General features: G+C 51.0%; 1 protein-coding gene across 1 annotated transcript in view; it reads right to left on the bottom strand.

Moving 5' to 3' along the window:
- Positions 1 to 24696, bottom strand: part of ACAP3 (ArfGAP with coiled-coil, ankyrin repeat and PH domains 3) — a 71563-nt gene that overhangs the window by 31402 nt on the left and 15465 nt on the right. Inside the window, exons 2-5 of the mRNA XM_042031915.1 lie at positions 7854 to 7911; positions 4800 to 4919; positions 4283 to 4336; positions 421 to 479 (exon numbers count right to left, since the gene is read on the bottom strand). Coding sequence (XP_041887849.1) covers positions 421 to 479; positions 4283 to 4336; positions 4800 to 4919; positions 7854 to 7911 — 291 coding nt within the window. The remainder of the gene's footprint in view (positions 1 to 420; positions 480 to 4282; positions 4337 to 4799; positions 4920 to 7853; positions 7912 to 24696) is intronic.

Raw genomic sequence — 24696 nt, 5'->3', positions numbered from 1 at the left:
ATGAGGGTTAGAAATGGGGAGAAATGGGGAGAAATGAGGGTTAGAAAAATGAGAATGAAGCATCGAGAGGGGCAGTGAGGCTGTGGGCAGGCCCCAGGTGCCAGTGGGATCCCAGCTCAGCCCATCGTGTCCAGCTGGAGAAACTCCAGATTAAATCAAATCTTTCTTCAGAGAGTTGGTAGGGAAGATATTTTTAATTTTTTTATTATTATTGGTTTGGTTTTATTATTATTATTGGTTTGGTTTTATTATTGGTTTGGTTTTATTATCAATTCTGTTTTATTTTTTTTTTGGTTTCTTTATTCTTTTTTTGGAGGATCAGCCCTGCAGGGAGGTTGTGGTTCTGCTCCCAGCACACCCAGGACACGTGGAATGGGAGCTCAGGAAGCTGAAGACCGAAGGGAAAAGACAAATACTCACTCTTTGACAAAATTGTGCAGCTGCTGCCGGACTGACCTCTGGGCCTGATCAAACAGGATCTGGAAGGAAGGACAGGGGAAAAAAAGTCAATTATTTTGCAACGTGGAAACATTGAGGAGTCAGAAAATTCATGAGCAGCTCTTGAGGAGCTTCCGTGTGAGGGACTCAGAAAACTCCAGGGCTTTGTGGTGTCCATCACTTGGTCATAATAAATCACAGCTTTTCCCACAGCTGCAGCATTCCCAGGTGTAGAATTCCTGCAGAATTCCTGCAGAATTCACACCCGGGGCTCTGACCCTCACAGGGATGAGGTGCCACCATCACACCTCCACAAGCAGAGCGTTTGGAGGAGCTGCTCCCTTTACATCCCTGTTGCGAGGGCTCAATCCCGAGGCTCGAATTCCTCGTTTTGAGGCGTCATTCCCATCCCGAATTCCTCGTTTGGAAGCATCAATCCCATCCCGAATTCCTCATTTTGCCGGAGGAGGGCACTGGAGCCTCAGCGCTGCATCCAGGGAAGGAGGGACGAGCCAAAAACACGCTGGGAGCTCGGGTGAGGGGTCCAGTGCACGGTACAGAGGCCGAGTTCTTAAAAACCTCTTAAATTTTACTCTCTTTTGCCAAATAAATCCTTCCAAGCCCCTTCCTTTGCACCTGTTTATTTGTATTTGGTTTTGTATTATAAAATAATATAAACGTATGAATAAATAAATGTAAACATATACATCTAAATATATGAATAAATAAAAAATTATATTAAAATGTATTATAAAATTATAAATGAGCTTTATTTATATTTACATTTATTTATATTTACATTTGTATTTCTCCACGTCCTGCTCTGTCAATCCTCCTCTCCCTGCTCCTGTCAGAGCACCCGGAGCAGGGATTAGAGTGGTTCCTGAGGGAATTCCAGGTAAGGAACACACCTTTCCTGCCTGTGTTCCACACCCCCCTGTGACCCCATATCCCTTTAATTCCTTCATCCCTGATCCTGCCAGACAAAATCTCCAGGGGAACATTTCCAAGCGTGCCCTCCATTCAATTTTCAGCACAAATAAATCGAGTTTTAAGAGCTAAAGTGTCAAACATAAAACCCAACCCTCGGCTTTCCCTCCTTTCCCGGCCAGACTTGGAACAAATCCGTCGGTTTTCAGATTTTCCAGCCCAAAATCTCACCCCACCCTCCTTCTCTTTGCTGAGGTCCATGACTCAGCCACAGCTGTGCCTAAGGAGGGGCAGGATGGGAGAAGGGAATTCCCATCCTTCTCCCCCAACAGCATTAAAAACCTGGATCCTACATTCCCCTTTCCCAGGTTTCGGAGGCCACGGGATCAATCCAAACCTGGGCTTGTTAGGGGCAGGAATTTCAAGAAATGAAAGCAAGCTCAGGGCATTATCCCTGGAATTTCGAGCCTAAAATCAGGATGGGAGACACCGGAGATCCAAAGGCTGGTGGGAAATCCATGCTGCTCATCCCACCTGGAATCTGCCTGGAACCAGGACCTCCACCTGCAGAGGTCAGCATTGGATCGGCAGGAAATTCCTTCTGTCCCTGAACAGAACATCCCGGGAAGCCGAAGGTCCCAGGCTTTGGAAGGATATTTTTCCCCTGGATCAGCACGGTGGGATGTGACAGGAACTCATCCTCAGGGGCTCCAGGGCAGTGCCATTCCCAGTTCCCTACTCCAATCACAGCCAGCTGGAAAAATTCATTCCTGGACCTCTTCCTGCATCTCCATCACCCACCTGAGCGGCCTGACATTCCCTACAAAGCCATTCCCAGAAAAGCACAACCAGCCAAGGCCAGGAGCCCTGAAATCCTAAGGAGAAGCAGCCCAGGAAATCTTGGATCCCACCTTCCGGAGCACTCAGGAGTTCCCTGGGAGTGTGTGGCTGCTTTGGGAATGGCTCAGGCTGGATCCAAATCCAGCTGCTGGGGACACAGATCCCTCTGTGAGGTGGGAATGACAAAGCTGCCAGGAAAAGTTCAAAATGGAGGGAGGAAATGGGGCTAAAAGGACCCAAAAAAGGCAGACGACACCGACTCCAGCTCCTGTCACCTGCCCTCTCAGGTGCCTTTGGTGTTTATTCCTCTCGGTGCATTGAAAGGAGAAAAAAAAGTGGGAATTCTCCAGAGCTCTGCATGTTTATTTCCACATTCCAGCAGCTCCAAGCTTGGATTTTGCTGAGTCTGAAGCAGGCCCCGTGCTCTGGCAACAAAATTGTAGAACAACTGATTTTTTTTTGGTGGGGGGGGGGGAGGATATTTTCCCTTTCTTTTTAACTGGTTCCAGTTGTACATACTGTCCTGGAAACATTCCTGGAGCGAAGCTCCGACATCCATTCCACAGCTGAGATCCTTGGATGAGCCAGACACACGCACAGACACACTCACACGCTCCGGAGACAGCAGCAGGCACTAAAAATAACTCCCTGAACCCCTGGAAAGGGCTGGGGATGCAGCTGAAGTCATTCCAAAGCCATTTCCTGGAGTAGGATTTGCTCTGCTGTGCTCTCCCAAGGCTGGGAAAGGCAGGATTTGGGAATATCCCCCCTGGGCGTGTGGTGGTAGCACGGAGACAGAGGAAGGGTCCCAGATCAGCTGGGAATTCCCAGCTCTGGGAAGGATCCTCCTGCTGAGGGAAAAACAATTCCCACTTCAGGGGAAGCTGCACTTGCAGATTTTTCGCATCCAGAGGCTCCTGGCTGGGGCTGCTTCCTCGGGGCTGGAAGGATATTTTTCCCCTGGATCAGCACGGTGGGATGCGACAGGAACTCATCCTCAGGGGCTCCAGGGCAGTGCCATTCCCAGTTCCCTACTCCAATCACAGCCAGCTGGAAAAATTCATTCCTGGACCTCTTCCTGCATCTCCATCACCCACCTGAGCTGCCTGACATTCTGGGCTGGGCTGCAGCTGGAATGGGATCCCTGGGATGAAGGGGGAGCTTCTCAGGGCTTCAGGCGCTCCTTGGAAGGAAGGTCTTACGGAAGAAAATCAGGGTTTTCTCTGCTGCTGCCACTCATTTATTCACTCTCATTTATTCTCCTCACACCACCACAAAAATTTGCTGTTTGCTCCCAAATCCCCACGGCCCTGGCAGAGCTGCACGTGCATCCCCTGGCGCTTTTATCCTGGGAAAAAAGCCTTTCCACCTGCCTCATGAAATAATGAAAGGGACTTGGTGCAGCTTCTCCTCCAGCTGCAGTGGGTTTGTTGCATCCCAGAGCCTAATGGGCTCTGACAGGGCCCTGGTGGGCAGAAGTGGGTCAGGCAGAGCTGACACCCTGCAGCTCCTGCACTTTAAAGCCCTTCTGCTTCAGGCTCTCACAGGCACAGACTTCAAATTGCAGCTTTGGAGCCACCCAGAGTGAGGCACCTTCCTTTCTCTAGGAGGTTTTGGGGTGGAGAAAGGCCAGATTTGAACTCCTGGGGCTGTGTTGATGAGTGAAGGAAGAGTTATTGTGTGGGAATTTCGCTGCTTTCATCTCAGGGCAGGATTAACAGGTCCTGCGTGTTAAAATCCTTCAGCACTCAAGATCCCTTGAGCAGTGCTGGACTCCCAGTTTGACCCCTCCACACCCTCACCCATGGCCTGATGCCACTAATTTGGATGCCAGGCTCCAGAATCTATCCCAAATCTGCCCCAAAATCCTCCTCAGGCCCCTCTGTGTCCTCACTACAAACCCCTCTGCTGCCCAAAAAGAAGAAGAAAAAATTCTGCAGTGCAGGACTTTGGTGAATCATCCTCTTCCTTTATGAAGGGGTTTTGTCACCCTTCCAGGAGCCCAAATGGCAAACACAGGGGACATCAGCCGTGCCACCAGCACCCAAGGGGACAGGAGGAAGCAGCCCCTTACCATGTGATAATTGATCATTTCCTGCAGGCTGTCCCCGAATTTCTCCAGGCACTCCTGCAAAAACAAAACCAAAAAAAAGGTGAAGTGGCAATGAAGAGAAGCAGCTGCCCCTCACTGCCAGGGGTTCAGCAGAGGCTCAGGAAGGCTCTGAGGAGCCTCTGCTGCTTGGCAGGGAGGTTTTGGAGCCATTTGAACCTGTCCTTGCCAGTCCAGAGCCCAGATCCACGTGTGCCTGCGTGGGCTGGTTACCTCCCAAACCCCTGATGCTCACTGACCTAGATTCCCACAACCTTCCTCAAAGTCTGCATCTGCCTGCAAATCGTGCATCTCACCCTGACCTTCCAGCTTGGTGTTCTCAGGCAGCCTCTGCATCCCTCCAAGCGTAAAATCTCATTTTAAGTGGCTGCTTAAGCAGCAGAAGGGGCTTGGATTTGTGATCCATTGGATCCATTGCCAGCAGCAGGGATCTGAGCAGCCCCCAGCCCTCCCTGTGCCCCCTGCCCCACCCCAAACTCACCGAAATCATCTCATCCTTCTTGCACTGCTGCGACAGGTCCCGCACCCCGCTGACAAAGTGCTTGTTGGTGGTGATGTAGACCTTGCCAGCCTCGATCATGCCACTGCAGAGCTTCACCAGCTGCACGGGGACACAGGGACAGGCTCAGCACTGGGATTGAACCAGCCTGGGTTTGTCCCACATCAACCCCAGAGCTTTGGGGCAAACACCCTTCCCATTCCTGCTGTGCTGGGAACCTTCACCGGCAGGAGCAGGGATGCAAATCCCACCCCAGGGCATGTCCTGCTGTCCACATGCCACTTGTCACTTAGGGACAGCAGGCCCAGGCTCTCCCCTGAGGGCAGATGGATCCAGCAGCCCGTTTTTTCCAGGGGGTTTCTCCTGCTTGGTCCATCATGAAAGGAACCTGATCACACAGATGGGCCAGGGAGGATCCAGGATTGACTCCTTGGTGCTCAGAGAAAGGGAAAAACTGCCTAAAATCTCTTTGGGAGCATCAATCAGAGCCCAGCTGACTGTTGTACTGGTGTGTACTGGTGGAGACTGGTCCTGCTCTTACCTTGGAGTGACAGGAAGCCAGAATTCAGCTTTTCTATCCTGTTTTCCTTTACTCATCTGTTTAACCCACCCCAGCTGTGAGCAGACAGTGCCAATCTGAGCTCCCTCACAGCTTAAACCATCAGGATTGCAGATTAATGAAATATTTCCCACATTCCTGCAGCTCCAGGAATCTTTGCTGGGAGGAATTCCACCTCTGGGACTCGGTGCAGCCTTTCTGATGGACCTGGGAAGAGCCTTTTTATAGGGATGTCACCAGGGAAAAACGGGGTGGCTTCCCCCTCTGGAATTTGCTGCAGCACCAGGCACCCATCCCCAGACAGCCTTTATTAACTCTGGATAATTTAACAGCTGCAGGGAACATTCCCAGACTTCCACAGCAAACTGGGAGTGGAGCTTTAGCTTGGAATTCTTGGCCATTGGCCTCTCTCCTTTCAGACCAAGCTCCTTGTAAAACAACCTAAAGATAAACCCATAAACCAAAGGATATTTGCAACAGCAAGGGCTGCCCACGGAGAAAATATTTTTGGGGTTGGTTGGTTTTGTTTGCTTTACCTCATCCCTGTCCTGGGCTCCTGAATTAAGTGGAAAACTTGCTGCTGATAATGAAAAACAACATTTTACATCCTCAAAACCCAGCAGCTTTTTAGGGATATTCGTTTTCCTAATGAAAAATGGGGGGTTTTTTCCTGCCAACCAGCCTCACCTACAGGCTGGGAACGAGGAGCTCTCCACTTTGGTTGGATGCCAAAGCCCCGTGTGCTGGTTTGGGGCTTGGGGTTTGTTCTGTTCCTGCAGCCCCGGGGCTTTGGGGTTTATTTTGGGGTCTGCTCTGTCTGCATTGCAGAACAAGCTCTGTAAAAGCACAGCTGAGCAGATCTGAGTGCATAAATAAAAATATCTGGGGTCACACGTGGCCCATCTGAACCTCCAAGCCTTCTCTCTCACACCCTCCCCTGCCCCTGCAATCCCAAGATCCCCTCCAAACCCCGGGAAGAAAAGCAAACAGCTGCAGTTCCTTCACATCTGGAGCCAGACTGCACTCGGGATTTGGATGGAGCCTCTGGAAAGGAAATCCAGCCTCTCCTGCAACGTGGCAGCTTCCAGAGCACCTCTGCAAACAAAGCCCTGTGGCCAAGGCTGCGTCCCCAGGAGCTCAGGGCCAGCCAGCAAAATCCCAGTCCCAAGGGAGCAGTGGAAATGGGATAAAATGTAGGAAATCTCTGGCTGAATCATTGCCACTGTTTTACCCCCAGTTAAACAGGTGATAAAAGATAATAATTCATAAACCAAGGGCTCGGGGGCACAGGAAGAGGCAGAGTAAAGTCAGGCTTTGTCAGGCCAGTCCTGGCAGCTCTTTAGGACTAACATTCCCACCTGGAAAGGCTGCCCTGGCCATCTCACACAGGAGAGGAGCTGGGCCATCCCAGGCTGATTTATTAGGAATGGGAATGATTGAATCTGGTCCAAAGTTACCCTCAGAGGAATTAATCTGAGCTCCAGTGGTTCTCCAGCTGCAAATCCCAGCCCCACTGCCCTGGCCCCGGGCTGACAGTGACTCCTGCACTTCCAGCTCCATCCTCCTGGCTCCAGGATTGTTCCTGGCACTCCAAATCCCCTCCCTGCAGGGCACTGTGCCACAATCAGAGCAGTTTTCACCCCCTGCTCTCTTTAGGGAACCCAAATCCCTCTGCAGCCTCTCCAGTGCCACCAGTGCAGACAAAGCACTCCCAGCAGCTTGATGAGTAAATAGGTTTTATAGGACACAGCCTTGCCTAGGGCTTGTGGCTTCCACACAGCTCATTTCTCCCTCAGACACGGGAGAATCTCAGATAAAAAGCCAGCAGCTCTTCTGGCTCCTCTCCTTCGTTTCTTTCTATTTTTGTTAAGAAACAACATCTCAGACGAGGAGGAGCAGGGGTGGAAAAACCAACTTGCAGCACAAACTAAAAACTGGGTCTAAAGAATCACCAGCCTAACGCAAAATGGCCAGACTGGTCCCTCAGAGGGCATTTCCAGTGTCACATCCCAGAGAGTGGCTGAACAGCAGGGCCCTTGGGTCCCCATGAGGACACCAAACACCTGCAATGGGGCTGCAGCTGCAATGGGGCCCTTGGGTCCCCGTGAGGACACCAAACACCTGCAATGGGGCTGCAGCTGCAATGGGGCCCTTGGGTCCCCGTGAGGACACCAAACACCTCCCACCCCACACAATGTCACGGGCAGGAGGGTGGAGAGGGGACAGCCAGCACTGGAAGAACTGCCCAGGGCAGTGAGAGCCCTCTGGGATGCAGGAGCAGGGCGAGGAGGTCAATATTCACCAGCAGGGTCTGGCTGGTGCTCCTGTCCCAACTCAGAGGTGCCCTGCCAGGCCTGGGGACAAGCCTGGGGTGTTAAACATCGATTTATGGGCTCAGGTTTTAGGGGAGACCCTGCAGGGATGTTATTGCTGAGCAGGGACTCACCAGTCCCCCTCAGACCCCAAAGTGCCCTCACCTTGTCGAGCTTTGCCTCGATCTCCACCACATCTGTTTCCACCTCATCGATGGTTGCCCTGCAACGAAACAGCGACGAGGAATCATTAACTGGCAACAAGGAATCATTAATTAGCAGTGAGGAATCGTTAATTGATGGCTTGTGATGACTGGGGGAGAGGCCAGGAAGTGGTGAGCAAGGATCAGAGGGGCTGAGGGCTGCATGGACAGGAGGAGGGGCTCGTCATTCCCACTTGGATGTTTCCTGCTGCTACAAAACCTCGGGGCTGAATCGCTCAGGGGAAGGCTCAGGAATGAATTCCAGGCATGGGGAAAGAGATGGGAGATTATTCCATTATTCCATCTCCTGTCAGCACCACAGAGAAATTCAGGTGGGTTGGGAAGACACCCCCAGCAAACTCATTGAGTGGCTTCGTTCTGCTAATTACCAGCAGTGCTAATTGTCACAGGGAGAACCATTACTCCATCCATTCCCATCAGGCACAAATTCCCTGTTCCAGCCTCACCAAACCCCGTTTCCAGGCTGTACCTCTGCCTGAAGAGGTGAATGATGACCTTTAAACCTCAGGAACCAGCACTCAAACAGAAACAGAGCAGCCCTCTGGCCACTGAACACCAAAAGGCTCCTCCACACACGTGGGGCTTTGCTTGGATAGGGAAAACTCTGCTCCAGGATTCTGGGATCTGCTTCCTTTCCACGCCACTGGACAGATGTGACAGTGAGGAGCTGTCAGAGCCCAGCTGCAAAGGTCACCGGGCCTCCCTCTCCCAGTGAAACATTAACATGACATCAGCCACTTGCAGGAGGCATTCCCAGACTCAGGAATGTGGTTCTGGGATGATTTTTGGGAGGCCAGAGTCCAGCAGAGTCCCTGCAAACCTGAGAGTGTTCCCTGGCAGAGCACTTGAACACGGATTTCTTTAACCACACACCTGGGAATGTGGTCAGCCTCCCACCACCCCCCTGCTCCAAGGATTTGAAATCCAAATTTGACTGCAGGGAGCTTCTTAGGTTTGTGGGATCAGGAATTAAAAGGTTGCTTCCTGAAATATTCCAGCCAGGGTTTGAAAAAATCCAGGGTGAGCATGTGCCAGCTGCAGGGACAGCAGGGGAGGGATGGGATTCGGAGGGACATGAACTGATCCTGCCCTCAGGAAAAGGACAGGACACCCCCAATCCAAGGGAACAGCAGAAGGAACCATCAGGATTTATGCTAACTCTGAGGCTCTGGGTGTCTTCACCCCAGGAATATTCTCCAGTGAAAAAGTGCTGGGTTGTCCCTTCTTTTTCCTCCAGCTGCCTCCAGAACCCCAGCAGAGCCCTGACCTCCCTCAGCGTCCCTGGAAAATGAAATCCAAGCTGGAGCCCAGCCGGCCCCGTGCCCAGGGCTTTGGCCACCATCGATCTGCCACCACCAGCCCTTGGAAAACACAGCCAAAAAAAGGGATTTTTTTTCCCTGGAATAACGCAGCGCTCCCTCTCCGCTGCCTCCCATATGGCCGCCCCACACAAAGGCAGCGTGGCTGTGCCCGGGGCAAAGCTTTTGGAAAGAAAAGGAATCATTAAAGAGGCTCCTTTCAGGCTTTTTCCCCTCTCCCAGCTATTTTTGTTCCCCGGGTTCGGGACTCGTGTGCCTTCATGCATCGCGCTCTCGTTGCCAGATCCAATTTTTCCACTCGGTTTCCTCGTGCTGCTGATAGCTGGACACAAAAACCAGCTTGAAAAAGGAGAAGAGCTGGTTTTTCTGGGGATGCTTTTCTTTCCAGGGAAGCAGGAGCAGCCATTGTGGAAGCTGGCAGCAGATTTCCTGCCAGGAGGTGGAGAGAGCATCTATAATTTTCTCCCCATTTTTATCCCAGCCCGTGGATATATTTGGACTCCGTGGAGGAGGGAGACGTTTTTGGGGCTGGGATCTGCTGAGGGGTGAACACGACGGGCTGTGGCTAAGAGGGCACGAAATTGGAGCTTTTTATTTGGGGTATGGGCTTGATGGGAAAGGTTCCAAAGGGTTTTAATCCAAGGGCAGAGATCCCAGGGATTTATTTGGCTGTAATGGAGTTCCAGGAAGCAAAGGGGGACATTTATCCATCCTTTTCAGGTACACTTTTATATCCAAAGGAAGTCCTTGGGGAGAGGAATTCTGAGGCTGAGGTGGGGCTGGGGTAGTACAGCCATGCTTCCATTTGGGATAAACTGGAAAAGGACCACGATACTCAATCCCAACTCCTCCCACACACCTGATCCTGCTGCCCAGGGATTTTTCTTTCTGCACCTCAGGACCTGATCAACACCTGATTTCCCACCCTTCAAAGGCACACCATGCCCAAATCCATCCCTGGGTTTTGGGGGTTGAAAAAATATCCTTTTCCTGCTCACTGATGCAATTCCAGAGCCCACTGATCCTGCTTTCCTTGAGGAATAACGATTTCAGTCCAAGTGCTCGCAAGCTGAAGGCTCTGCCAGCTCCATTCCCAAATTTAAATCCTCCCACCACTCCCCCAGCGTGTCAGAGATGAAAGGCAGAGCCTTCCCAGTTACACAAGCAGGCTGAGGACCTGGAATGACTCCTCAGGGATGAGTTAATGCCACCTCAGCACTGCCGAGCTGCTCCATCCGGGAGGAATCTGGGAATGGGAATCCACATCTGCTCCCCACCCATCCCATCCCATCCCATCCCACAGCATTTGTGCCTCCTGAGCAAAGCCCAGGCTCAGGAGCACTCGGGGATGCTCAGCACAGCCTCTCCCAGCTGCAGGAATCCAACTCTGCCAAGAATTGGATCTTTTCACCCTCCCCAAAAAAAAAGCTGGGCAGCCCCAGAGCAGCTGGAGCCATGTCCTGGCTGGGTGCCCTGCGTGTTTCCTGATGCTCTGCTCTTCCTGCTGAAGCTTTGCCAGGCCTTTTTCCGGCAGGAGGGGAGGGAAAACAATCCCTGGCCTCATCTAAAGCCCTTCTGAGTTTCCTTGCCCAGAGAAAGCAGCGATTCCCCACAGCCCAGAGGGCTCCACATTGTGCATTTTGCTTTATCCTTCAGAGAAGCCACTCAGAAACGGCAAAAATCCACCAAATGTGACAAAAATCTCACCAGAAGAGGTTTTTCTATCCCGTGGGGATTGGAATAATGAGCTCTAAGAGCAGAATTTGCCTCATGCCTCCTCTGACTTGCTCCCAGTTCCAGCCAGGCACCAGGATCCCAATCAGCTGCATCCCAAAAGCGATCCAGGCAAAGGATTCCTGGAAAACTGATCGAGCTGTGGCTGTGGCTGTGTGGGAGGCCAGAACTGGATTTTACAGGCTGTGCTTGGAGAGGAGGATGGACAAAACCAAAGGGAAAATGTCCCCCTGGGTGCAGGTCTGGGATAGCACAGCCACAAAATCTCTCTTTAGTTGGATTTTCATCACCTCTGACTCCTGTAACAGCATTAAAAAGAGCTGGGTGGTGGCTGGAGCCATGATCAGGCCTAACAAAGCTGGGATCAGCTGAGCCTTGATCCCTACTTTGATCAGCTCCCTTCCCAGGGAGACTGCAAGCACTCCCTGAGGAATCCACCTCTGGCAGGAGCCGGGGATCCTCGGGTGACCAAGGCCATGGATTCCATGGATAAATTCAGCATGAAATGATCTCCTTTCACCACAGCTGAGGCATGAAGCAATCAGCAGACATTGCCAGAGAGGCCTGGCTGCGTTTTTCTGCTTTTCCTCCAGGCTGGAATCGCGGCCGTGGTTTGCTTGGCATTTCTTTGTTCCCTGACACCAACACCCGCGTGAAGAGCAGCCGAAACCCAACCCCAAAACGGGGATTAAGAAGCAATAACGTGACCTAAAATTGCTCCGTTACCTCTGGCAACCAGCAGGAGATGGGAAACAAAAGCATTGAAAGTGTAATTCCCACTATTAAGTGCTCTCAAATCGGCCACTCACCCTCCCAGCTGTCAAAGCTGCTTTAATTAACCATTCCCTTCGTTCTCCTTGGGAAGTGCTGTTGGTTTTCCTCACTTTTCTGGCAGGGGAAATTTAGAAATAATACAGAGGCTGAGGGGTTTTGATGGTCAGGAAAACACAGGGGTTTTCTGCAGGTTAGAGCAGGTGAAATGTGTGCGGGGAGGGCTCGTTTGTGCCTAAAATGAGCATTTTTGCAGAAAATTGTACAGAAAATTATGCAGAAAATTGTACAGGAAAAATATACAGAAAATTAGACAGAAAATTGTACAGAAAACTAAACACACATTTATACCCAAAACCTCTCTCAGTCGCCACCCGGAGCTGCAGCTCAAGAGCACCTCAGAGCTTTTTCCTTCCCAAAGTTGCCCCCAAATGCAGCTCCAGCTCCTCGCAGCTCCAAGTGAGCTCATCCCACTGGGATCCCAGCCAGCTCCCAGGGCAGTCAATGGGAAGAAATCCCTCCAGCAGGAGCAGGAATGCTTCCGGAGAGCTTCCCTCCCTCTTCCTGCGCCAGTGCCAGCTCCGGCTGATTTGTGGCTCTCCCACGTGGGAGCCAACTACTACAGGGTGTTACCACTCCCCTACAAACTCCTGTGTTCCCATAAAAGCCTCTCCCAGCTGGAAAGGAGGGATGTTGGAGCTCCCCTGAGCTATTCCCAGCTGTTCCCAGGATCCCAATCTCTCCCCTTTGGATGGATCATAAATCAGGAGCGCCGCACTCAAAGCTTTTGTACCTCGTGCTGTGCCCCGTCAACACCTGAGCGGGGAATTGCTAAAAATCCCTCCTTGCACCAGGAATTCAGAGGGGGATAAACCCCACTGGGTGAGCAGCAGCAGCAGGAATGACTGTCAGATCCAGGGAAACAGCAGATCCCTGTCTTGCAGTGACAGCTCCCCCCAGAAACATCTTGCATGGCCAGGGAAAGGCTCCTGCGTGAGCCTGATGTGGTTGGAAGGGAGCCTCTGGAATGCTCAGATCCCAGAAAATGTTATTTATCCCCCCCTGGAGCAGCTGGAGCCCTGCTGAACCCAAACCAGGCCACTCAGGGCCCTACAAGATGTGGCACTGCAGGGATGCTCAGGGTCTCCCTCGGTTAATTCCATGGGACAGAGTGATTTCCATGGCATTTCCAGAGGTCAGGATACAAGCCAGGAACTCCTGGATCCTGTTCCTGGTGGCCACAGCATCCCTGGGAGCTTTACCACCAACTCTGTGCCCCATTATTGCTGTTAAAGGCTCAGGATGATTAATAAATAGCATAAATAGCAGTGGCAAAATGCTCAGAGGTGGGACCTGTGGGTGTGCAAATATTACTACCATTATTATTACCACTATTATTATTATTATTATTATTATTACTATTTCTGACTGATTTCTATTTGAAACAGAGTGAAACCAACGTCTGCCTCGGTGAGACGAGCTCTGCCTGAAATAAAAAGGGGGGGTTTGGCACAAAACCAAAGCATTTCTCATCCAACTCCTTCTCCCAGAACCATCAGCAGCCTGACAAGGGCACTGACAGCTGCCAACTGCCCCAACTTTCTCCAGGAACTCAAATAAATGTTTTCCTTTAAGGAAAAGAGGATGAATTTTATGGATTTTAAGCTCCACCTCCCTATCTTTGTCTTCTGCCAGATGCTGTTTTTGGAGGTAAAATGAGGTAAACGCCACTCTTTGGATTTTTAGGTCGCTCTTTAGGTTTTTAGGTAGTTTTGAATAATTTATGAACCTCCCTAAATATCGATCTGAGGGCTCCTGTGCCCTCTGGTACCCACAGTTCTCCCTCCTTCCTTCCCAAGGATCAGCGCCCTTTGCATCCCTGTCCATGGGAGTATCACCATGGCAACGGCTCCACGGTGACGGTATCCATGGCAACCACATCCTCCCGGTGATTTCCATGGCTTTTTCCTCCTGGAAATGGCCGGGGAGTGGTCAGGGGATGAGTGCGGCCACAGGTGTGTGAGGGTGAGGAGTGGGGATTTGGGATAACATTGGAGATGGGAGTTTAAGGAGAAAAGGAGCTGGGAAATGACATCAAACAGCAGCTCAGCCTTCCCAGCTCACCTGGAAAAAGAGGATTTGGGAAGGGAATGAAGGGAAATCCTGGATCAGAACTCCCTCCATGAATCCCAGCCACTCCTGAATCCAAATCTCCCTGAAAACACGGATGGAGCCTTGTGTGTTTCACACACAGCTCATGGCTCAGGGGGGAACGAAGGCACAAAAACGGGGCTCAAATGGTTGAACTTCAAAAAGAAAAAAGTCCTCTCAGCCCTGGGCCCAGTTTTAAACTGGATTCCTGTCGGAAGAGTCAACCCAGAACTGGGCAAAGGGTTTTTTTCTGCTTCTCCCAAGCAGCCACACGTGGGCCAGGCACAGCCTGCTCCCTGCTCCTCTAAAAGCCACCAGCCACCATTTCCAAGCAATTCTAATCCCAGTTTCTAATCAAGGCAGGCTCCCCCATCACATTCCCAGCAATCCCAATCCTTAGCCCTTGCTCTTCCACAGCGCCACTCATCCTCTTCAGAACCTGGCTTGGAGTTTCAATGGCAAGATCAAGGCAAGCTGGATTGAAACTCATTTTGGTGGAAGAGCAGTGACACTTCAGTAATGCTGAAATTCTGTTCCAGAGCAGCAAATTCGAATTAAAGAATATCCGGAGTTGGAAGGAACCCACAAGGATCAAGTTCTCCAAGTGCAGGTGATAAAGAACACAGAGAATAGAAATTAGAAGTTTTCGGTTCCCCCCGAAGTTGCTGATGGAGCTTAAAGACTAATGAGCAAAAAAGATGAAATAATGTTCAAGTGGGCACAGGCTTCACTTCTCTCTTTGTGGATCAGTGGGAAATCCTGCCTTTCCCATCCTTGGGAGATGAGATCCCGGTCTGGAAATCAGGGAAAATGCCCCTCCACCATTCCCGAGCCTGCTGTTCCCTCCTCTCTCCCATCCTCGTCAAGCTCCTGAGCAGCTTCATTCGCTCCCTTCAGATTCCCGGGAAAGGCAGCCTTTCCCTTGTCCCCGTGTCATTTATCCCCTTTTATCCCTGTCCCCAGCTCCCGTCTGGCTGCGCTGGGGGAGGGAATTCCCGCAGTCCCCGCTCGCACAAAGGAAAAGTCAATGTTTATCCGGTTCTTTGGGATGGAGATCACAGCCCGGCCCACCAGCCTGGGATAAACGCCTGGCAATGCCAAATTCCAAGGGTGGGGCTGGCCAGGGAGCTGTCTGGTGGCTCGGAGCGGAGTCTGGGCTGTGTCCTCACCTCTGGCATGACTCGGGCGAGTCATCACCACCAGCTCATCGCTGCCACTTCCACGTGCTGTGAACTGCCCTTAATGACAGCCGTGACACCCTCGCAGCGCTGCCGATGAAAGGCACCGCTCCCAACACTGCCAGGCATTTATTCACGCCCCCTCCAGTGCTGACAAGGCAGCGGCACAAAGCTCCAGACAAACCCTGACCTACATTCGGAGGAGTTCTGCTGGAAGCTGCCACATGTGATGCTCCTGCCCGAGTCAGCAGCGTCCACCTCGGCAGGGAATGCACAGCTGGCCCTTTCCTGCTGCAAAGATTATTTTTTTCTCTTTTTTTCCCAGCCCCAGAGCAAAGATTTTTTTTTTTCTTCCTCTGTTTTTTTCCAGCCCCAAAATTGAGGGCTCTGCTGCTGGAGAGCAAAGCGAGGTTTGAAACACCCCGTGACACTTCAGATTCCACCCAGGACAGGGCAGCGCTGCTTGGAAATCCTCTCTGAGGCACAGGCTGGGCACAGGGGTGGCACAGCCCGCTCTTGTGATGCCAGCAGGGAAAGGGATTCCCACAGAACAGCTTAACTTGTCAGAGGAGGAGGACAGAGCTCCTTCCTGAGCTCTTGGAGCAGGTTTATCTCCCTGTCCTCATCCCACCCTGCTGGAGTGCAGGGACGCTCACTCATGACTAATTATCTTACTTAATCAGGTTAAGGAAAAAAGCCAATTTTGCTGGGAAACACAGATTTCCTCCCTGATTTCTGTCCCTGTGAGGAATTGGCTGCTGGAGCTGGAATCTCCCAGCGCTGCTCCTCTGCCTGCCTGGTCCCAAAGGGAGCATCCACGAGGCTCCTGCCCCAAACAGCTTTGGCAGGGATAAAATCTGGCCCAGGTGAGTGCCAGGATGGATCCCTGACAGCATCCACAGCACCAGGACACCTGGAGGAGGGAATCCTCCAGCAGAAAGTTTGCTCAGACCCTTGAGGTCTAACCTGGAGAGTTAAATTAATCAATAAATAAATGATCCCACAGTGCTTACACAGTGAGAGCATTCCCAGGGCACTGCTTCATGCTCTGGAAGCAAAAACCAGGGAGAAAACCTCCAAAGGTGGGTGGACATCCCAGTCACCACTGGAAAAAGGCTCAGGAAACAACCCTGGGGAATATGGAATTGAATATGGAAAGTTCTCCAGCAGGGATTGTAAACCTTCCCCTCACTCCCAGCAAATTCCATGTGGGATCTGCCATGTCCCAAAAGCTTCCCCCAGCTCCATGAGTGGGAACCAGGGTGAAGAAACACCTTTGCCAAACCAGTTGCACTGGTACAGCCAGTGGAACAAACTGGATCCAGGGATACCCCCAGTATGGGATAAAATAAGGAGTTAATGTCAAATCCTGCTGCATTTAAACCCCCCCCCCAGGTGCCTGGCTGTCCCAAGGCTGAGCTGGCAGACATGGATGGCTCTTCCTAAGCTGGGAATGGGGACAAATCCTGGGTTTTTGGCTCCACCTGCATTCCAGCAAAACTGGGATCCCACAAACTGGAACCCCACAAAAATTCCATTCACAAATCCAGTGTTTTCCTCATGGCCGAGATAAAACTGAGGGAAAGAATTCTCACCCCAAGCCACAGCAGGTCAAGCTGCAGGTTGCTAAAGTTCCCTAAATAAATAAAAATCTGTTCACTGTGCTTTTATTCAAGCAAACAGGGAATAAAGCCAGGCACAAAAGTGAGGAGGAGGCATTTGGAGGGGGTATTTTGGAGGTGTGTCCATATGTGCTTGTCCATGGAGCTGTGACTGCAGCAGCCACTTCCAAACACGTGACAGATCTTAAAATAGGAGTATAAAATCCCTTTTTTTAAAAAATTTGCCTGTGGCCTTTTCTCTGGAACCACGAAGTCTTTGATTTCTCTCATGTGATCACTCATTAGCAGAAGCTGCAACTTTAATTAAAAAAAACCCCAAATATCACAAATTAATGAGATCAGCCTGTCATTTGGGCAGCAAGGGAAAGCAGACAGGTTGGATTTTCTGGCATGAGCCACACATCCCCCACTGCTGCCACAAATACCAGCCTGAATTCTGAGCCAGAAGGGCAGGACAGCTGCAGAATCAGGGGAGAGAGGCTGTGGGTGGCTGAGGAATTGCAGAATTGACGGGTAAATGTCTGCATGTTAAACCCAGGCCTTAAATCACACCCCACGAGTGACAAATTAGGCCCTGCAAGCTGGAGGCTGAGGCCTGGTCACTGATCCACATCAAATCAGAAGACATCAGTAGGGGTTAAACAGGATTTTAATTCGAAAACAAATCAGCTGGATGCAAAATAGGGCAGCCCTGCACCTTGCTGGTAACGGTGTGGTAAACTCAGGGCCTGTGACTCGCTGGAATTCCACAGGAAAGTTGTTTTGGGGGAAAAAAACCACCATTGGCAGCAAATCTTTCTGAGAAACCCTTCTGCCTCCAACCAGAAAGAGCTGGAGTGAGGACGTTGTTTAGTCTGGGATGTTATTGCTGGGGAGAAAGCTTTGTTTTATTCCTAAATATTCGTCCTGCCCCACACGGAGCACACCCAGCTTGGCTGGGATGCAGGGCCTGCGTGCTTGGAACCTCCAGCTGGAATGCAGAGGGATCCCAGGGAGCCACGGGAGCAGGGAACAGTCAAAGGACACGCTGGCAAAACCAGGGGATGCTGCAAGGCAGGAGGGGGCTGAGAAAATGATGCAGGGAGGGAAGGGTGGGTTAGCAAAGAGAAGTGGGAGAAAGGAAGGGAAAAATGCTTTTTTTGCCTCTCCAGGGCAGAGTTTCCACTCATCCATGAAGCTGCTGATTTATTCCAGCTGGGAATGCAGCCCTCAGCTCCAGTTCTGCATCCTGGCAGCCAAAGAGAGCCGTGGCTTTGCTTCCTGTGCCACTTTGTGCTCCAGAAGCCCGGGCACCGCTTGTGCACCTGGGCTGGCTCTGCTCCCTCCTCATCCCCTTCCCATCCCCTGGAGAGCCAAAAGAGAGAGAAAAAGGGGGAACTCTGGTGGGAAATGGTGAGAAAGTCCCATTGAGAGAGGCAGAGCAGTGGCAGGTGTCCCTCTGGGGCCCTGGCAGGGCTGAACATCCCCTGGCTCCCGGCACAAATGCTCCCACACGCTCACACTCCGCCTCTTGTTCCCAGGAGCTGCGGGACAGGGAACCATCTCTGCTCTGGGGGCGGGGGCTCATCCTGCACTGATTGCTGCTTGTCCTCGGCCTCTGCCCGGCGACTTCGAGCTCATGGAGTGCCCGTGGCCCCGCACGTGGGGCAGGGACAGGCTGGGCACGGGGACAATGCCCTCCCTTGTGGCAGCCGCCACAGGAGCTGCATTGTGGGCCCCACACTGGGGCTGTGTTCCCTTGGCTGCGTCCCCACGATTCTCCAGCTCTGTGAGATTCCCAACCCTCTGCCAAGGCTGGGCCTTTTCATGCTGGCCTTGGCCTTCCCATTTCCCATTTCCCAGCACTGGCAGCCAGGGATGACATTCCCAGCTCTCTGTCACCCCACTCTGCTCACAGAACCCTCAAATTTCTCCTTTCTGAACCCCAGAAAGGGCCTGGATTGCACGAGGAATGTGGCATTGGCACTGCTCCCTGTGCCAGCCTTTTTTTCCCTATGTTTTCCCGCTCTCTCTGCTGAGACACCAGGAAAAATCAACCTCCCCAGAGGTTCAGGTGCCTGCTCAGCCCCTTCCCTGAGTACAGGTAAAACAGGGACACCTGAAGAATGCTGATGGGATAAACATCATCCAATGATGATGAATTTCCATGTCTGGAAGCAGCAGGGACACTCAGGACTGTCCAGTCACGCTGGCATCACTCAGAAAATTCCCGTTGGTCACTGCAAGACCTGACCCCGCTTTGCCAACATCTGCTGATGTCCAGTGTTCCTCTGTTTCCAGGTGGAAGGAATTCCTTTTTACCCCAGAAAGCAGCGATATCCAGAATTAAACTTTCTGGATCCACAGTGCATGGAAGAGGACAGTAAACATGACATTAAAAATCCCCAGCCCACTGGGAAATACTGGGAGATACTGGGAAGTGCTGCCCAGCAGATCCAAACCATCCCTGCACGACGCCTCAGACCCCCTGGCATTCAGGTGCACAGCTCCAAACCAAATTGCTGCCCTTGAATCCCGGAAAATCATCAAATAATCCCAGAAAATTATCAAATAATCCCATAATGTCATCAAATAATCCCAGAAAATAATGAAATAATCACAGAAAATCGTCCTGGCCCTACCCAGGACACCCCAAAAATCCAACCCTGTGCCTGAGAGCGTTGTCCAAACGCAGCCTTGGGGCTGTGCCCATTCCCTGTTCAGTGCCCCACCACCCTCTGGGTGAAGAACCTTTCCCTAAAATCCACCCTAAACCCCCTGGCACACGGATCTCCATCCCAGCTGGAATCTCTCCCCCACAGGCTCAGAAGGAGCCGTGGCCCATTATCCAAAGGCAGAGAGAGCATCCACCACTTTCCCTGGATAATCCCTTAATTAGCGTGGCCTCCAAAATAATCCTGTTGAACTCTTCACACGCAGCCCAGTCGAAAACCAGATCCCAGGGAAATGCCCAGCCTGCCATTCTCAGCTGCCTTTTTTTGGAGGAGCTGCTTCATTCGCTTTTTCTCTCTGCTCCAACAGGTTGTGCCCAGCCCTCCCCATCTTCCCGCAGCCCTAATGAGCCTTTGATTAACACAACACAGCTTGCTGCACTTGCAGGCCAAAAGATTTTTTTCCCCCATTCCAAGCTGGCAACAGCTCGTCTGCAAGGAAAACCATTCCCATGCCAGCTCCGTGGAGGATGGAGGAGCAGGATGGGGATTAAGACATGATTAGCTCGGCCTCTTTGGAGGGGAGTGGGAAGAAAATGTTGTTACTGATTCATGCAGACAGATAAGGGAACAATTGCTCTGCTGATCCAGCGTGGCTGGGAGTCAGGGATGTTTGTGTGCCCTAAAGCACTGAAAAACAAGCTCCCATCACGTCCTGAACTCACACAGGAATCAGGGAATTAGAGGGGGGCTGTGCTTTAGGCATTAAATCCCTGAGGGTCAGAAAGTGCTCCCTGAAATCAGACTCTGGAGGCTAAAAAGACAACTGTTATTGTTATATTAAATAATTATTATTCTTGCACCTCAACCTGTGTTTTGGGGTACAACAACAATTATTTCTCCTTTCTCAGAGCGCACGCATTGATTTCTGTGTGCTCTGCCCTTCCAGCTGCTCGTTCTGAGCAGGACAATGTCTGGAAAGGTTTCCTCACGCTGCCAGAAGAAACAAAAGTCTTGGATGAGGGACGCTGGCTGGGGAAAAGAGGGGGCTGGCTTTGGACTGGGCTCTGAAAATGCCTTTTCTCCCCTCTTCCCACTCCCTGTTTCTCCTCTGATTCATGAGGAAACCACAAAGCAAACTCAGGGCTGGATGAGATTTGGATTTGTGAATGTTCTGGGTTTTGGGTTGTTTTTTTTTTTCCATTCACTTCCACCCCCCCCAGCCTCACTCTCCTCCCTTCACCCCAGCCCAAAAACCTCTGCAAACTTCCACGAGTGTAAAAACAACCAAAACCTGGCCTTGGGTTTAATTACCTTGTACTTAATTACCAGCACTGGGAGTGATAATGGCAGAATTCAATGCTCTTGTTTGGTTCAATGCTGCTTAATTTGATTTATCCTAAGCTTTACAAGCCCTTTAAACACCTTGGTGTGAGGACAGGCTTAGGTAAGCCAAAGACCAAAGTTATTCAGTGGTTTTAGGTGTTAGGACAGGCTTAGCTGAGCCAAACCCCAGAGTTACTCAGCGTTTTTAGGTGTGCATCCCTCTGCCTCTCCAAGCTCCTGCTCTGAAAATCCCATTCCAAGACTTTTTTGTGACCCTCCCTGTTGAGCTCTTCCCATCCCCAGAAGGTTCTGGTGCAAAATCCAGCAGAACCAATTAAAATTACCTCTGTCACTGCTTTTAGAACATATTTTATGTACTCCAGCCTGTGTCTGCTCGATAATGGGATTGAAGGGGATTTTTCTGAAATTTCACAAGCCACCCAGGTCTTTCTATAGGCACTGAAGTGCTTTTTAAAATTCCCCCACCGGCTCTAAAATGAGATTAATTCCCCATCTAACAAAGAATTGAGGGAAAAAAACTCTGCTAATGCTTGTTTACAAGCTCTGGGTGATACAAGGATGGATTAATCTGACTGGAAAGGCTGGAAAAAATCTCCTGAAAAACATTGGAAAGAGCTGATGGGGTTTATCCAAGGCTTCCTTTCCTTGGGAAACAGGTCCTGCTGAGGGCTGAGTGGGAGGGATCACACATCAAAAGCTTGGATTATGCAATCCCAGGGCTAGGAGCAGCTCAGGCTGGGGTGGCACTGGATCCGTGGGGGGTTCCAGAAAGTGGGAGCTGCTGGGAATTTTCTGGAGGGGGCAAAAAAAAAAAAGAAAGGAAAAAAGAAGGTATTTTCTGGAGAAAAAGAAGTATTTTTTTGAGAAAAAAAAGGTGATTTATGGAGAAAAAATAAGTATTTTTGGAGAAAAAAAGGGTGTTTTATGAAGAAAAATAAGCATTTTTTGGAGAAAAATTCCTTTGGAATTTCACAGAATTGTGGGATCATTTGAGGTTTGAAAAGACCTTGAAGCAGCCATCCACCAGCACCGTGTTCACCACTGAACCACATCCCCAAGTGCCACATCCACGTGGGTTTGGAACATTTCCAGGGATGGTGACTCCACCACTGCTCTGCTCCCAAAATTTACACCACCTTCCATTAAAAAAAAATTCCCTGATATTCAGTCTAAACCTCTCCTGGCACAACTTGAGGTCATTTCCTCTCCTCGATTTCACATCATGGGAGCTTCTTTGACCGATTTTTCAATGCTGAGGTAAAAATTGGAATAAAATCCAGAAATTCCTGCAAAGCTGCACTCCCAGAGCTCCAGGAAAGGCCAACACCCAAATCAAGAAGAGAATTGATCCATCTGATGCCTCATCCAGGGCTTAAAATCATAAAATGACACAAGGTTTGGGTTGGGAGGGACTTTAAAGCTCATCCAGTTCCACCAGGGACACCTTCCACTACCCCAGGGGGCTCCGAGCCCTCTCCAACCTGGCCTGGGACATTCCCAGGGATGGGAATTGGATGGGAATTCACCCTTCACACTGCCTGGCAGACAAATAGAACCCAAAAAAACTGAGAGGCGATCATCAAAAAGCAAGCTGGAAGCAGCAACGGAAAAGGACTGGGAGCTGGGAGGAAATCCAGATGTTCCCAAGCCCGCAGCTGCTCCAGAGTGGATCCAACAGCAAATGTTCCCACACAGTGTGGAGAAATGGCTCAGCAGCGCTGAGGAGAAGCCCATTCCCTGCCCACCTCACCCATTCCCTGCCTGGATTTTCAGTGGGAATGCCAGAGAGCAGGAGAAATGCAGAGCAGTGCTGGTTCCACAGCCAGCGTGGAGAGAACATCTCCATCGCTGCAATGGAGCCTCAGCTGCTTTTTGATTTAATTAACGAAGGCCTCGTTAGCCTTGGGAAGCAGCAGCTCTGGGAGTGCTTTGAAAGGGCTTTTTTTTCTCCACACATGAGCACTTCTGTTCTGATAATCCCATTCCAAAGATTAACAAAGGGAATATTTCACCACGTGCCTCGTTCAAAGGAAGGGGAGAGAGCCCCACATCTGCCTTCAGCTGCCACAAACTGCTGGCAAAATATTCCTCCAGGCTGGATCTCCACCTCCACAGCCACTGTTGAGGCCATCCAGCAGGGATCCACAGGATTCCCACATTCCAAGCCAAGGATGCTGCTCTGGCACAGCCACCTGCTACATTTTTGGGCAGGTGAGAGGCGGCAGAAGAGGTTTTGGGTCTAAGAGGAGGCAGGTTGTGTTTGGAGACCCTGATCCATGGAATATCCATTTTTCCAGTGTTCTGCACAGCCAACATCCTCTCCCTGCACTGGGAAGTTGGGAATGCAGAGCCCTGAGTGAGATGTCCTGGGAAGAAAAGGAACGAGGAAAGGATTTGGTGCCTGGGTTTGATTTGAGGCTGAGTCAAGGCCAAGCCACGGCCCTGGATTCTCCATCCCTGAGATCACACAGGCCTGGACTGGAAAACAACTGCCAAAAACTCCTCAGAACTGGTGGCTCTGACACACCAAGAAGCCCGAAAAGCACAAAATTCAGCCTTTCCCCTGCCCAGAGCCACAGGGAGTTTGATTTGTTCCAGGGGTTAATGCTCCAAAGGGGTTTTTCCTCCATCCCAGGCACAGGAATGACCCAATACCACTTCAAAACCACCACGTTCTCGTGGGGAAAAGGCAGGAACAACACCCAGCACCCCGCTTTAGTTTCATCCTCACATTTCCAAGGCTCTCTGTGCAGGCACGAGCTCAATTTCAGCCCTGCCAAGCCTTAACGCGGCCTTTGCTCGTGGTGTGAGGGCTTCCTGCACATCCAGCTGATGTAAATAAGGAATAAGAAAGAGATGGATGCTTTTTCTGTGTGAGAACACCCAAATGCGTGCTCCAGCTAAGCAGAAATAGTGGCTGGGGCAGTTTGGGCCTGGTCTGGAGCTCAGGGTGCCTTCAGCCAGGCCTGATCCCACAGCTCTGATCCTTCCCAAAGCTTTGCTATCAGCCTGGGAACATCCCCGAAATCCCTGAGCTGCTGCTGCTGATCCCGGTTTCCCTTTTCTGCCCAGAAGTGACAAAGCAGGAGGCAGCTCCTGCCTCACATTCCGGCGAGCCCACAGGAAACCATAAATCACCGGGAAAACACAACACCCAGGCAGAACTCGCAAAAGGCCAACACCAGGATGGCCTGAGGGGCTGGGGAAAGGGAACCAGCAAAGAAAACCAGACATAAAGTGGGCACTAAACCCCACTTCCACTTTGGGAGGGGTCCTGCTCCAAAAAGTAGAGGAAAATTGAGGGGGGGGACAAGTAGAATTTTCCCCTCTTTCAAGGGGATATTTAGAGGCACAAATATTCCTCTTCTTCATGGCCTTCCACCACCCCATTGCCTCTCCCATAAAAAAATAATAATAATAATGACAATAATAATGGTAAGAATGGTGGTAATAATAATAATAATAATAATAATAATAAAAACCACCCTTTTGGCAGGAGAGTGTTGAGCCCCCCAAGTGTCACCTGGCAGATGTCTCAGGTGGCTTCAGGGACACAGAATGACCCTGCCAGGGGCCAGGCCCCAGCAGGATGGGCTGTGGGGTGAGAGGAAAAGCTGAGTTTGTGTTCGGAGGGAAGTGGGAGAATCTGTGAGGTGCTGCCTTGGCTTGGTTCCTGGAACCCATCTGGGGTGTCCCAAATGGATCTGGTGGGGTCAGTGCCACCTGCCTGGCCATGGGAGCACAGTGCCATGGCATCCAAAGGGTTTTGGGCATTCCTGGGAGCTTGGCTGACACAGAGAGGTTGGTTCAGCACATCCTCAGTGGGACCATCCCCTGGGGAATCTCCTGGAAAATCTCTGGGACAGAACCTGCTCCATCACCCCCCAGGATGAGGGTTTAGGCAGCAAGGATCTGCTTTGTTTAGAGGTGACTCTGGTCAAAACAGCTGAGCTTTGCTCTGGCCCAGATAAATCTATTTATAGCAAGTGTTATGCTAATTTCACACGGATC

The sequence above is a fragment of the Corvus kubaryi genome, unplaced genomic scaffold, assembly GCF_017639235.1.
Source record: "Corvus kubaryi isolate FWS band 111438036 unplaced genomic scaffold, C.kubaryi_AGA036_p1.0 37352, whole genome shotgun sequence".
NCBI lineage: Eukaryota > Metazoa > Chordata > Aves > Passeriformes > Corvidae > Corvus > Corvus kubaryi.
Note: the sequence above shows the minus strand (reverse complement) of the source record. Positions and strands in the feature narration are given on the sequence as shown.